Below are 14205 nucleotides of genomic sequence, written 5' to 3'. Positions count from 1 at the left end.
TCATGCTCCAAGTAATTCAGTCTTTTAGGTTTACGCATGTTTATCTGAAGAAAAACATTAATTGAAGATTCTTGACTCCATTTTCTAGGTGTGGTGTTTATGATCTGGACATTCCAAACATTACTTTCTACTGATTTATCTTCTGATGCTCCTGACTTTGGCCCCTCATCTGATCCTGTGGTGCCCAGCACCAGAAATGGGCCCAGCTCCTCCACCAGCTTCTCACACAGAGGTCTCTGGTAACCTCATTTGCTGGATGGAGTTGAGTTCTTAAGGAGCTGAATTGGCTTTTGCCCCTTAAGGAAGTAATTTTCAAGAAAGACAAGAAAAAAGCACATTTAAAAACTTATTATGATCTTTGAATTAAATTAGTATTAATGATTCTAACATGGAAAATACCACTCTAATTGAAAAGAAATCAATACAACTAAGAGGAGGGTCAGGAGAAGGAAATTTCGGGATGTTTTTCCAAACACCTTCACTTACACAACTTAATTAGAAAATGCACATTTTGGATAATTTCCAGGTTTGTCATATCCTAAAACAAGTAACCAAATTGACACAAAAAAAAATTAATACACACAGCAAGGTCTCTGAAGAGAAGCACCCTTTTCTGCATCCAGCAATTTATGAGAAAATGAAAGCATCTCAGAACTCACACAGATGCTGTGTCTTCACTCTCTTACAGAAAGTGTCTGATCTTCCCAAGAGCAAACCAGCTCCTTCCCAGGTGCCACCTGGGTTTGTGGCACTGCAGGGGATTTCCACCCCTCTGCCCCAGTACAGCACACAATGACAGACCATCATGACATGACCTTTTTTCCGTAGAAACCTTCTACATTTCTAGGGACACCACCACACAGCAATCTCCTTTACACATGGCCCTGTCTCGCACTTTCTGTTTCTGCAGAAGGTGGGCAGTGTCCTGGGGCTTCTCCTTTGTCCACCTGCAGAAGCTGGAGAGATGCTCCAGGTGGAATAACTAGGCTGTGTGCTGACCAGAGGAGCTCACTTTGATGTAGATTGTATTCTGCCCATGCCCTATGCAGATCTCACAAAATAGCCAATAATTCAGCAGTAAATTGCAGACAATAAAGATAACCCAGTACTGTGTGGCAAAGGTTTAAATTAAATTTTATGCAGCGCCTGAGAAAGAAGTAAATAGGCATTTTCATGTATCTCCCAAACAACGTTTATGGAATATTTGAGTAACAGCTGAAGTGCAGTCATCCAGTGTGCTTGAGCGAGGGACATCAGAGGTACAGGCAGAACTGAAGCTGAGTGTCACCCCTTGCAGCACAAATAATAATGATGGACTTAGCTATATAACTCCCTAGAGCACAGATCTGGTTTCCAATTCCTGTAGTTTCTATTCCTGACTCAAGCAACCAGAAACTGCTGGATTTCTAATGGATTATCTCATTAATAGCTGGTCAATAAAGTACAAAATATTTTTAAAATAATAATATTAGTTTATTAAGAATAGTGCTGATGAATCAAAAATGCACCTCCAGCAGTTCCATATACAAGGAGCTTTAGCAGCAGAAGCTAACCTAACAAGGAATAATATTTAAAGACTTTCAGAACAGTCTGGACTGTTGTCCAAGTTTTCACAATTCTTCCAACATCAAAGAGCATCCAGGTACACAGCAGCAATGGCATTTCTCTTTTTCTTTGCTTTAAAGAAACTGTAAAAAGCACTGTAAAAAATGAATGTCCCACCTTCCTCCTCCTTTTCTTACCTTTTATATCTGAGATTTGTGCAAGCTGGCCTGGTTGTGTCCCCTCCCAGGATCTTGCCCACCCCCATTCCACTCAGGACAGGTGGGAATGCTGGAGAGACAGTGCTGATGCTGTGCCAGCAATGCTCAGCTGCAGCCAAAACACTGCTGAGTTACCAACACCTTTCTGGCTGCCAGTGCAAAGCACAGCTCTGTCTGTGGGGAAATGAACTGCAGCTCAGACAGACCCAGTACACCAGAGGAATACAATTTTACATGATGTCAGGTGGTTTTGTTCACATGCATTACTTTGCTCTGAATGTATGTATTTGATGTATTTGATAGGAAGATGGAAACAACAGAATGTGAACACCAAGGCAAAACTACCAAAGAAGAAGACACAGGAAAACATCAGTACTTCTTTATTAGGCTTAGGTTCTTATTAATATTGAATAAAGAAGTAGTCCTTTTTCTTAGGAGTCATAGTATTACTATAGTACTTATAAACAACTACTATAATTGGTCAATTTACAATTCCAGAGTTCTTGGGCAAAAAAGAAAAGTTTGTTACATAATTCTATAAATCACAGTATTGATCTGTACAGATAAAGTGTTCTTACTTTACTCCAACAAATTATTTCAGATAAAAAAAAATAAAAGACAATAAAGCATTTAGCTTATGGAAGTGTAACTACAATATGTACATTTCTCAAAATTTTATTGCAGCTTTGAAATTCACTGGAAAGCTGGGAGATCCATGTTCTTCTTCCTTGTATATGGAACATCTACATTTCATGACCAAACTCCTGCTCGCTGATGCCTATTACCAGTATGCTCAAAAAACATGAAGTCCTAAGGGGATAAGAAAAAAAAAAAAACACCAGAAGAAATAATTCTTAATTGTGGTTCCTAGTTCAGAGAACTCCTAGCTGAATTGGAAGGTGTTAACCTTCCTCTCAGAAACTTCAGAGGAAGTTGAAGAAGGTGGGGGCACATTTGCCATGTCCTCACCACCTGGGTAGCCCAGAATGGGACACGAGAAGAAAGATGGTGAAAGACCAACATGGAAACTTAATTTACCACTAGACAAAGCTATGCTTCCTTTACTCAGGATTTCTGCCCTGTTTATTCAACCTGACTCATTCCCTCTCGTTTTACCTCAGACAGGAGTTCATCACAACAATGATAATCTTTAATTTACATGTGGAGGCCCCATTTCTGTGCCTGAAAGCTTGGCCTGCTCACATGTGCTAATGCTGCACTTGGTAGCATAGATCACACACACTCTTCTTAAATACAATTAGCATTTAATCTACTCTAGAATAAGCTTTTTGTCTAAAATAATTCTTTTTCGCCTTTTGCGCTCAGTTTTACACACAAAAGTTCACAAAATGTTGCCCACTTGAAGGAGCTCAAAATGGACTCCTTTACCATCACAATTTGAACCTGGAGATGAAGAAGTTAGTTTATATTCATGTATTAGTGAATGACAGACTTACAATAAGGAAGCAGGCACCAATCATGACAGCTTTCATTTTCACATCAAGGTCCATTGGGAAGGAGATTCCAAATTTATCTGCATCTGTAAATGCTTCCTTCACAAACCCAGTCCACTGCTTAGAAATCCTCCCAACAGCACAAGTCTCATCCAAAGACTTGACCTACAGTTTAATGCAAAATTAAAAAAAAACATCAAATCTGTTGTTCATAATATTCCAAATCCATTTTGGGATAGATCCATTTAAAAGATTCAGACTGTTATTTGAATTAATACAGTTATTGAGTGCAAGCGTTTGTACCAAAAGGCAATCAGACTATCAGAAACTTGGTCTTAAATATTAGAGCCATGAACTTGATTCTGAATCTGACTGGGAAGTTCAATTCCTTGATGGTGCTGGGAGACAGCAACCAGAGGCACACGCTCTGCTGGCAGTGGTGTCTTTTAGCCAAGAGTGAGAATTACTTTCTCCTGCTATGTATCAGGAGCTGCTCAAGGGAAAATTAAGCAGAGATTAGGCTTTGGCAATATTATATTTTCTGAAGTTAGATCCAGTTTTCTGCATAATTTGAAGGACTAGTTCCCAAAATAAAATTATACAAATATGCTGTGGTAACTATTTGCAACATCATTTTAAACATTCAATTGTAGCTTAGTGTATCTTGTACTCAATGTCCACAAAAACAATGTTGCATAAATCAATATTATTTTAAAATGAAGATAGTAATTCTTCAGTCATTCATCTCCACATTTTAGGTCTAAATTAAGCTGCTAGTTCATTGAATGATTACTAACTGATTAAATAAGTGGTTGTAGGAAGTAATTTTAATAAATACCTGATACAGGTGAGTATATTTTTCTTAGAGCGCAACATAAGAGATTCAGAAAGATTTTGCTGCTAAATATTTTAATTAAGTGATTTGTGGGCAGCCACAGGGAATCATTCTCAGTGATCACTTATGAGTGACTTTTTAACATATCATTCCTGGAAGTTCCTCTCATCTATCTAAAGTAATTTTGGTATCTAGAGAGGTCATTTGATTATACCAGCATTAAAAGATGATGTAGTAATTACTTAATATATACCACAATTCAGTTGAAAGGCAGTAAGCTCAGCAACAAACTAATATCAAACTACTATCTGGAAACAGATACACGCAAACAACTTTTACATTGCATACCTCAAAATTAATGTCCTCACAACAGCTGCACACAACACATGGGCCAATAATTTTCAGTATATCTGTTCTTTTCTCATCTTGAATGGTAAACTTTGGCAGGCAAGCATGCCAGTTCTGGACAACATAACCAACTGTTGTTCCTGGAGGCGCCTGGACTTCCAGCTGCACAGGAAAGAGAAAACCTCCCAGTGAATGTTCCTGTTTCCATAGGCTTGTTAGACAAATCCACACCAGCACACAAACGAAATACAACTTATTTACCACATCAACCTGGCCTTACAAAGCATTTTGCTGTGAGTGTTGTCAGAAGCCTGCATTCAGATTGCAGAGCTCTCATTCTACTTTTGCCTTCAAGAAAATAGTAAGAGACTCCTCAGGCAGTGGAGCACACAAACTATGTATCTACAATATAAAGATCAAAGGCCAGTGAAAGAAAGGAAGCAAGCATCCCAAGAGTATTCAGGGAAAGCATTATAGGGTGCAGTTACTACCAATGCCTGAGGAGGACCTATGAGGAAGCTCTGATTTAAAGTTTCAGAAGTTGCATCATTCCAGAATTATGTCAATATTAAAAAAACACACAATCTCCTGTGTTGAATGTCACAGTTGTAAAATGAAAATTCTAGCTGTTATTTTACAAAAGCTGTAGCCTTACTCTTCCATTACAAGTCTATCTCCAGTGCAGATTTCAGCACCAGCCACAAGTTCCCTGACATGCTCTTCAATCAGATTTTTCATTACCACAACCAGAAGTGGCCTGTGAGTCCAAGTGTTGCAGCTCACTTGTTTCTTCCCAGACCAAGGATCCCATGCACAAAAACCTGACTCATTTCACCTCACCCCCTGATTCAACACAACCCCACCTGAAAACTGCCCAGGAGGTCTCTGTTCCATGTGATGGAAGGCAGAAAAAGGCAGCAACTCACCTCCTGTAGACAGCAGGGGCAACAGCAGGAAGAACATCGGAAAGGTCTCTGCAGTGTTATCACCTCGTGGCCCAGGTTGTCAATAATCTGGATGGTGAAGGGCCGTGATGGCCCCAACATATTCCTGGTGCAGAAGTCAGTGTCCTCTTCTGCGAAGTACACCCTTTGCCCCAGTGCATTCTTGAGTTCATATTTGTTTTTTGTTTCGAAGCCAACCACAACTGAAAAATAGGAAACCGTCTACTAAATTCCTGAGCAGTGTGAGGTCAGACACTCCCTGCTAACTCTGCAGCTCCCTTTGGGAAGGCAGGCCTCACTCAAAGACTCTCACAGGCAGCTACTGCCAAAGGGAAATGATAGAAAAGGACCCTCAAGCAGAGAAGTCTAACAGAGAAGTTCAGAGAGAGGAAGCAACCACGAACATGGAAGGGCAGAAAGAGCACGGAGATTTCCATCAGTCCCCAGTCCCCTCACCAGAGACAGACACCTGCTACCTGAGCAAACACTACCATTAGCAATAACACAGCAGGGAAGTTTCTCCAGGAATAATTCAATGGAGGAGAGTTACAGTTGTGGATTTGGAGGTGAAGCCAAAAAAGGGCACAAATATGTTCAGAATGAGAAAGCCACAAAAAACCTCTCAATCAAGATTTACAGCAGCACACAGCTAAAACAACAAGGGCCAGAACAGACATTTTAATTAATTTCTATATCAAATGAAAGCCCTCTTTTAAGTTTTAGAAAGAACTGGAAAGAGTAATACAGCAGTAACGTTAGGTGTCAGGTGGGATGTTTGGTCCATTTTATTTCTTCTCTGAATGACACTGATATTACAACTTGGATATTCTTAAAGAACAGAATGAGGGGAGCAGAAGGAAAGCCATTCAGTTTGCTAAAACAGCAGGACTGTCTGTCAATAAGATCAAAGGCACATGCCAGTCCATGGAATTTGGTGGGATATGACAGAAGAGAAAATAAGATCTTTAAGGAGGGAAGAGAGGAGAGTAGAAATTGTTGTTAACAACTAACACTGGAAAGGTGTGACTTCATCTGTATCTAGCAACCATGATTATTGAGTTGCATTGCTGTGTATCTTTGGAGATATAGAACCTGCTGAAAATCTTCCCTCTTATTTTCTCCTTCCTCTCTTCCATGACATCTGAAAGAAGTGAGACAGGTAATAGAGGCAAGAAAGACAAAGGTGGTGACCACCTTAAAAGCACAGTGCCAAAGAAAATCTAAACTTTACTGTTCTTAGGATTATTACATTTAAATATTTTGTACTTACCCTCAATAAGTTCAAGCTTCTGATGAATTAATACCTGGTCAATCTGTTCATGATTAAAAAATTAAACGGAATAAACAGTTAACAAGTTGCAACTAAGAAAAATGTAGTTTAAAGAACTGCTGCTGTTTCATTTTAGAATGAAAATGTACAGATCAATACACTGTCTAGAGGTAGATTATCTACCAGTGAAGCTATGGGAGGAGCTCACTCCCCTCCTTGTCCTGTCCTCTGCCAGTTCAGCACAAGAGTGTTCCAGAGCACTGGAGCTGATGGGAGGAGCTGAACCCAAACAGGTCTGGTCACAAACATGCAGGATTAACGAGCCTGTGCCCCTTTGAGGGCTCAGAGCCTGACAGAGCTCTGACATCACGTGCCAGAGCCTCCATACAGACAAAGGAGGGAATGGAGATATGTTAGAGCAGAAGCTCAGCTACTGCTCAGCTCTGAGGGACATTCAGGGGAAAATCAGCCTCTCCTCAACAGTGCTTTATTCTTTTCTTTTGTTTTTTTTTTTTTTTTAGCAATTTGCAAAACTGGCAAAAATATGTCTGTGTTAATCTTTCCAGTGTTGAGATAAACTCTATTTTACAGTACAAAGGCATTTTCAGTAATGCGGAAAAATTTCTTATTTTGCTATTAGCACTCTCTATGCTGTGAAGTCTGACTGGCACCTCTACTAACAACATTAAGAGGTGTGAAGAAAGCATCACCTAGAAAATTAAGTGCCTCTAATGTGCTACAGTTGCCCATATTATAGGTATTTATTCTACACACCTTGCCAAATGACATTACATCTCACAAGCAGCAACTTCAGAGATGGGCAGGCTGTATGATAGCCCTGTGCCCCTCATCCCTCAGCATCCTACCTGACAGGAAGGTGCTCCATGAACAAGTGCTACAGCCACAACAGGCAGCTCTGCATTCAGACATTACAAAAGGCTTCACCTAGTAGCCCACAAGCAGCAACCCACTCAGCTCCAACACAGCCAGGTGCTTTATTTGGCTACATGCAGGCTGCTTCCCAGACCAGCATCCTTCTGGGGAAGGAGGAAGGGTGCAGTACCTGTGTGAGATATTCCAGTCCTGGAGGGCAGTTGGGAATAGCAGGAGGCATGGGCATCCACATAGCCCCATCCATGGTGGGCTGGTTCTGGACAGGTGGAATGACAAATCCTCCTGGGACTCCCATGGGTTGTGGCTGGAATCCATAGTTCCCCATGCCTGTGACATTTGGCATGGAAGGAGAGATACAGTTATGAAAGCTATGAAAGTTAGATATTGGAAAAGAATTTCCCCATGAATCTTCAGAAGTTTAATTTATTCACTGTTTTGAACTATGGAGATCCTTATGCCTTATGTATTTCAGTTATGAATACAAGAATTCTCATGAAGGAAATTACACTGCCTTGGGAGGTTCTGATGCAGAACTTTGTACAAAATCAAATGAAATAACTAAATTCTTGCATACAGAAGAAATTTCATTCACATAGAGACAGACAATTAAAAAACCAGAAATGACAAAGTGATGATTATTTAAAAGAACACTTTCAATTACATGAAAAGCATTGGAATTTACAAGTTGTCAGTTGCTTAAATGGGGAGTTTCAAGACAAGGTTTTTTTGAAATTATGCCTTCTACTTTTGTGAACTTTTCTAGCAAAATTCATCTTCAGTGTTCAAAATGGGTAAGTGTGCCTAAAACTGCACTTTCCCATTTGTTTAACGGATGATCTGTTAAACCCCAAAAAACACACAAATCCTTCACAGAGGAGGAGTATAGCAAAGGAAGAAATAGTTCCATGTTTTGTGAATATCAAGTTAAGTCTCCAGCTGGCTCTGGATGAAACGCACAAGCTCTCATGGAGCACTGCAGGGTTGAAGTGCTCAGCAGCCCAGCAGGTGGCAGCGGCAGCACTGCCTTGGTGTCACAGGCCACACCTCATCCTGCGGGCACAGAACTCTGCCTTCCTTCCTTCCAATAACACCACCTTTGCTACTGAAGCTGCTGATGTTGATTGAAAGTTAGAAAACAGGAACTGTATTTATCACCTCAATTAATACCTTTCTGGTGGGCAGACAGGATTTCAATCTTACAGAGGGGACTTTTTTTTATTTTACTCAGAAGCGAGCACAATGCAGAAGACACAAAGGGTATTTTTGTAGAGCTATGCAAATAGTTTGAGATACTGACTTGTAGACCTTTAACCCACACCAGCTCAGCACCAAATTTCAGATTACATCACAACACATGGACTATTGCATGTGAAAGATCAGGCTGTGGCCATAGCAGGCCTGTACTTCAGGTGATTCAAACAGCTGTGGCTTAAAACTCCTAAGTGGCCACACCACCCACCCCAAGGTAGAATGGACCCTTTGGGAATTCAAAATCACTTTTATGTCTGAGCACAGGCTTTGCACACAACATACCTACTGTATTGTGTGCAAGTGTGTGCACATGCAATTATTCAAAATAACAATGCTCCTGCCACCTCCATGGCACGAGCAGTGAGTGCTCATTGCACACTTACAAGTTTGCAAGTTTCCAAACCTTTGCAAACCTCAGAGTGCCTTGTCCCAAGGTGCACAAGCTTTAACTCATCAACAGCATAGTAACTTAGGCGAAACATTTTGCTCTTTCTCTATAAATTATGCTTTGAGCCTGATTTTTAAATATTGCACACTGTGATTTGATTCTTTAGAAAACAATCATCACCAGAATGAGAGAAGCTGCTCAAGAGTGTTGCATTTTGAAGTGGAGCGGAAAATGAGACCGAAGAGGAGAAAGCAAGTGAGGGAAAGTTTAAGGTATAAGCATCTACAAAGGACAGCAACAGAGTAGGAAACAGGAACAGAATGCATGCAGAACTGCAAGAGGAAAACAATTCTTTCTTCAGTTCTGGATTTCTAGAGAAAAATAAAGTGACATACTGGAATAACATGTTAATTTAAAACTCTGATTATCAGTAAGAACTTGCCACACATTAATTGCAATCAGTAACACCGCCCTAGCAAAGTCCCCACAATGACCACTGAGGAACACCTGAACTTCTAAACCCCAGCACTATTGGTACTGCTCAGCACATACTAGCATGTAGCATGAAAAAGGAAAGAAATTATTTTTCATCAAAACAGAAATGAAAAGAAACTCGATAGAATTAACAACAGAAAAGTTAATCAGAGATGATCATCCTTGTACAACCCCACATTCCTGTGCTTATTTCCTAAAGGTGTCACAGATCTGTAACCAAGCAACCCACCTTGGTAAGGCCCAGGGCCAGGCTGAGGGGGGCCATAGGGGACTCCAGGTGCTGTGGCAGGGTGAGACATAGGTGCTTTGGCAGGGGGAGGTCCTGGAAGAATGGAATATAGACACTGAGTATCGATTATTTCCTCCCAACTTGGGTGAAAGATCCTCAGCACTGCTTCCTTTTCCAAAGTACACACAGAACAAAACTAGGCAGCTATTTTCTGTATAGCAAAAACTATGTATCTAGATCATATTTATGAACAATGCATGGATTAAACATCAGTTAAAGCAGTTCTGGGCCTTAAAGTACAGAAAAAAGGCAGGTACTGCACTTGATGTCATGAAGATGTCACAGAATCACAGAATCTCAGGGAACTCCTGAGATCATTCAGTCCAAGCCCTGCTCAAGCAGGGTCAATTCACTCTGTCTGGACCAAAGATGTCTTTGTTCATTGATATTTAGAAAGAGCCTTGAATTCTAAGCATTGCCAGGAACAGACAGGCTGCCCTCCAGTACAGAACATGGCAATGAGCCATTCCTTTCAAAAAGCCTTCCCTTTTCTCCCAGCTTCTTCAATTTTAGACTCTACTAATGCCTCACCAGCAGATGGAGATGGTTATGGATTTAGAAACATTTACCAGCTTCAGTTTGTAAGAAATAACTTGAATTTCAAGATTACGAACCTATTAATTATTTTTATTTAACTGCAGAAATCAAGATCTGAAAATGTAAGCTCTGTGTTTTGTAAAATATTCCATTTCAAAATGTAAATAATTTCAACTTAAAACTTTCATACATATTTCATATAATTACACTAATAGTTAAGCTAATACTGCTTGAACATGCTGGTTTTGATGTTAGCAAAAGTTGACATTTTGTTTATATTTTACTCACCTTGCATTGTCGTGGATCTGCTTATAGTTGTTCTGCAAAAGAACATTTTTCTCTCATGATTTTGTAAATACACAATCTCATGCAAGATTTATTCTGTCTTCTCTGTTTATTATTGATAAAAAATATTTCCCTGTCTAAACCATATAGAAAAGCTAAATTACAAATACAAGGTAAAATAATTTTAAATATTCCTTGTAGGCTATGCTCCACCACCAAACAAGTCTGAATTTTCTATGCCTGCATTCATGCTTTGAGCATCCTGAAATCATCCTCAGCTCAGAGGAAAGCACTGTGTATCCAGTTTTTGCCTTCACAGGAAAACAAAGCGTGGTTGCCAAAAGGACTTAAAAAAGAAAAACCCAAACAACACAGGGATTAAAAAAAACAAACCAAAAAAACCCACTTACTGATACCAGCATAAACTTTGAGAGATATTTCTTTCTCAGGGGTAATGAGAGAAGCAACACAACAGCTGCACCTGCTATTTATAGACAGAGATCCAAAACAGTCAGGAGATCCAAAAGTGGAAGTGGAAAAAGGAATGGTATAGGCACTCCTTTTTAACAGGATTGAAAAATTTAAAATAAATAATAAACCTAGTTATTCTTTAAAAATAATCCAGTTCAAATTAAACTAGCAATATATTTTGTCTAACTACTTCAGTTCAGTGACAGTGGTCATTCAAAGCTGGAAATGGAAGTGAAACTGAAAGCAGCTCCTTCCTGGTTTTCACCCCCTGAGTAAAAGCAGATCTCACAGGATCATGTCTAATGCTTCTGGGCTTTCATGGAATTAGCTCTCCAAATCCTACATAACATCCTCTTTGTTGAACAAATTCCTCTTCAAACATTCATTTTTTTAATATATTTTTTAACTTTACTAACAAAACCACCATCCTTTTCCACATACTTTATTTAGTTGGATTCTTGTCATAGGATAGATTGGAATCTGGCCCCCACCAGAATGCAGATCCAAAAAAAGTAATAGGGAATAATTTAAAATGATACATCTGCTGTAAAAATCTGACAGAGCACATCCAAACTATAGAATTTAAAACTTTTTTTCACAGATTAAAATATAAGCATGACAAGTTTAATATATGATCATATTAGATAGGCTGACAAAATCGCCAGTTTATAGGAATATCACAAATAAAGGAAGAATAAAAAATGTTATTCGAACCATCAAAAGATCAGTTTATACTATGAGATGTTCCAGCTATGTGAACTTCAATGAAATACTGAAAATTACAACTAAACCCTTTGGTAAAGGGAGAGTAGAGACAAACTCATATGACTTATTTAACAGAAAGGCTTTGATAGTAGTCCAGAGTCTTTCATTGTCCCTACAACCACACATATATGCCACTGTACAATCTAGGATTTAAAAGATGTCCATATGCTCCATAGTAGAAAAGCAATAAAGAACTTACAAAGCTCAGCCCTTATTTCATCCCTAGATAGTTCTTTTTTTATGAATGTCCATGTCTCTTTTCAGTCAATTTCTCATTTTCAGAACTACATTACACACATACATGTCCCTTACCCTGACACATGGCACTAGATATGCTGCAAGTAATTTCAGGCATGTCATATTCACGTTAACTATAGTGCTTCTGCTTTTTATCAGAAAAACAGAATACTAGAGTGAAAAGTAGTTTCATTTCTTACCCAGCATGACAAATAGTTTCGTTATCCTGCTCACTGAAATGCTGCCAAGATTTAATTTTAGCTCCCAAGCACAAACATGCTTACAGCCATATGAATACCAAGTCAGGCCCTTTCCAAGAAGTTTTAATATTCAAAAACCAGACTTAGGAAGCCAAATAGCCAGGAGGCAAGACTTACTGCACCCTTTGTGGCATTTCTTTTTGTCGTTGCATTATATTAGACTATTCAGATACTGGATTTTACCCTTGCCTGCTGGAGAAACAGTATGCTTAAAAAGCACCCCATTCATCTAATTAAACAGGCTATTTTTGTCTAAAGTTAACAAAATAGTATTCAGAGAACGAATTAATTTGTTGTTGTCGTTGTTTCGATGCAGTAGGGTACCCTCTCCCCTTACACTGACTTTTCTCCTGAGGCCTGGGAATGCCAGCACCTGGCAGCCGCACGGACAGGTCACACCCAGGTATGGAGCTCTGCTGAGACGAGGGCACAGCATGGCCAATGCGGCTGTCCTCTGCTGGGCACAGCCCTGCGGCTGCCAGAGCCCAGCTGCTGCTGCATTCCTCCTCGAGCAGGGCTCTGCCAGGACAGCCCAGGAAACAGCAGCTCCCCTTAACCCAGCCTTTGCAAGCGAGTTATTTCTCTCAAAAGATATATTCCAACTCGACGCGCAATTCCCAGCCGGAAACCGCGGGGTTTCTCCTCGTCAGACCCTGTCACAGCCCAGCTGATCACTGCGCATCCCTGTCAGGAAAGCCCAGGGATGCCTGGAAGGATGGCCTGGCAGGAATCCTGGTCGGTACGGAAGCTGAATCCCCACCCGAAGGTACCGTTCCCAAGCCGCGGCTCCGCTCCGCTGTCCCGCTGTCCCGCTGTCCCTCGGTCCCGCTGTCACGCTTTGCCCTGCCGTGCGGTTCGGGAACACCCAGCGCTGCGGGGTGGGGAGCGGCGGCAGGGCTGGGCTCCGGGCAGGAAATTGTTGCTGCAAGCCCTGCCGAGAAACACCGACATTTCCCAAGCTTTGCTCGTCGTGACGTGTACTTTTCCCGTTTCTATCAACATCAATGCCAGTTCAGTCCTTTTTTAATTAATGAATTGACTTACTTTCTACCTTTTAGTTACAGGACATCAGGTGATATGCAGGTGATAATGCCAAGTTCTATGCCCAGCCTGAAAGGAAAACAAATGTATTTGGAACAATTTTACCTTGCTTATAAGGCAGGACCTCAGGGGGGAAAATACATTTATGTGGACATTTTATCTACAGGAACAAGAACATACAGTGCTGAATTGTTTGGGAAACAAAGGACTTGGAGCCAGTTGGCTCTTGCCCTGATTTACAGCTCCAGGGAACTGATCTTCTGCATGCTTTCCTGCATCTTCACGTACGTCAGACTGGAGCTGCTGGTGCCCACCTATGCCTCGACATAGGAAACTGTATTTCATGTAAACCACACAAATCTGATCACAGCAATTGGTGCCTGCATGAAACCCAAGGCTGGGAATCCAATTTCAATCCTTAATAAAGAGCACAGCAATTATTAAGTGCAGGTCACTTTGTAGCTTTACATGCTCTGTAGTCTTTGTCTTCGACCTCCCAAAATAAGGACTCCATTTCAGTATTGAGCTTTCCACTAACAAAACCAAACTAAAAAAAACCCAAACTATTATTCCAGCTCTGCACTGAATTTCACCTTAACACCAGATGTGACAGGGATTTGGGGATTTTTTTTTTGCTTGTTTCCTCAGGTACAGAAGAATCTAATCTAAAGCTGACTA

The 14205-nt window shown here is 40.4% G+C and overlaps 1 protein-coding gene across 1 annotated transcript; it reads right to left on the bottom strand.

Moving 5' to 3' along the window:
- Positions 1-2125: 2125 nt before the first annotated feature.
- On the bottom strand, positions 2126-13341 carry LOC146433310 (phospholipid scramblase 1-like). Its single transcript, XM_085069494.1, has 9 exons — positions 13257-13341; positions 10757-10788; positions 9872-9964; positions 7678-7835; positions 6615-6657; positions 5327-5547; positions 4401-4562; positions 3221-3382; positions 2126-2573 (listed from the first exon to the last, which is right to left on the bottom strand). Exons 2-9 carry the CDS (start codon positions 10761-10763, stop codon positions 2514-2516), a joined length of 906 nt encoding a protein of 301 aa, XP_084925620.1. The 5' UTR covers positions 10764-10788; positions 13257-13341; the 3' UTR covers positions 2126-2513.
- Between the last annotated feature and the right edge of the window lie 864 nt (positions 13342-14205).

This window comes from Lichenostomus cassidix, chromosome 9, assembly GCF_008360975.1.
Source record: "Lichenostomus cassidix isolate B80296 chromosome 9, HeHo_3.0, whole genome shotgun sequence".
Taxonomy (NCBI): domain Eukaryota; kingdom Metazoa; phylum Chordata; class Aves; order Passeriformes; family Meliphagidae; genus Lichenostomus; species Lichenostomus cassidix.
The sequence above is the reverse complement of the archived record's forward strand: the minus strand, read 5'-3'. Positions and strand labels throughout refer to the sequence as shown.

Coding starts and splice junctions, on each gene's coding strand:
- LOC146433310 (XM_085069494.1), bottom strand. Junction 7,836..9,871: donor TGGCCCTGGGCCTTACCAAG/GTGGGTTGCTTG, acceptor CAAATGTCACAG/GCATGGGGAACTATGGATTC. Junction 2,574..3,220: donor TTGGTGCCTGCTTCCTTATT/GTAAGTCTGTCA, acceptor TTATCCCCTTAG/GACTTCATGTTTTTTGAGCA.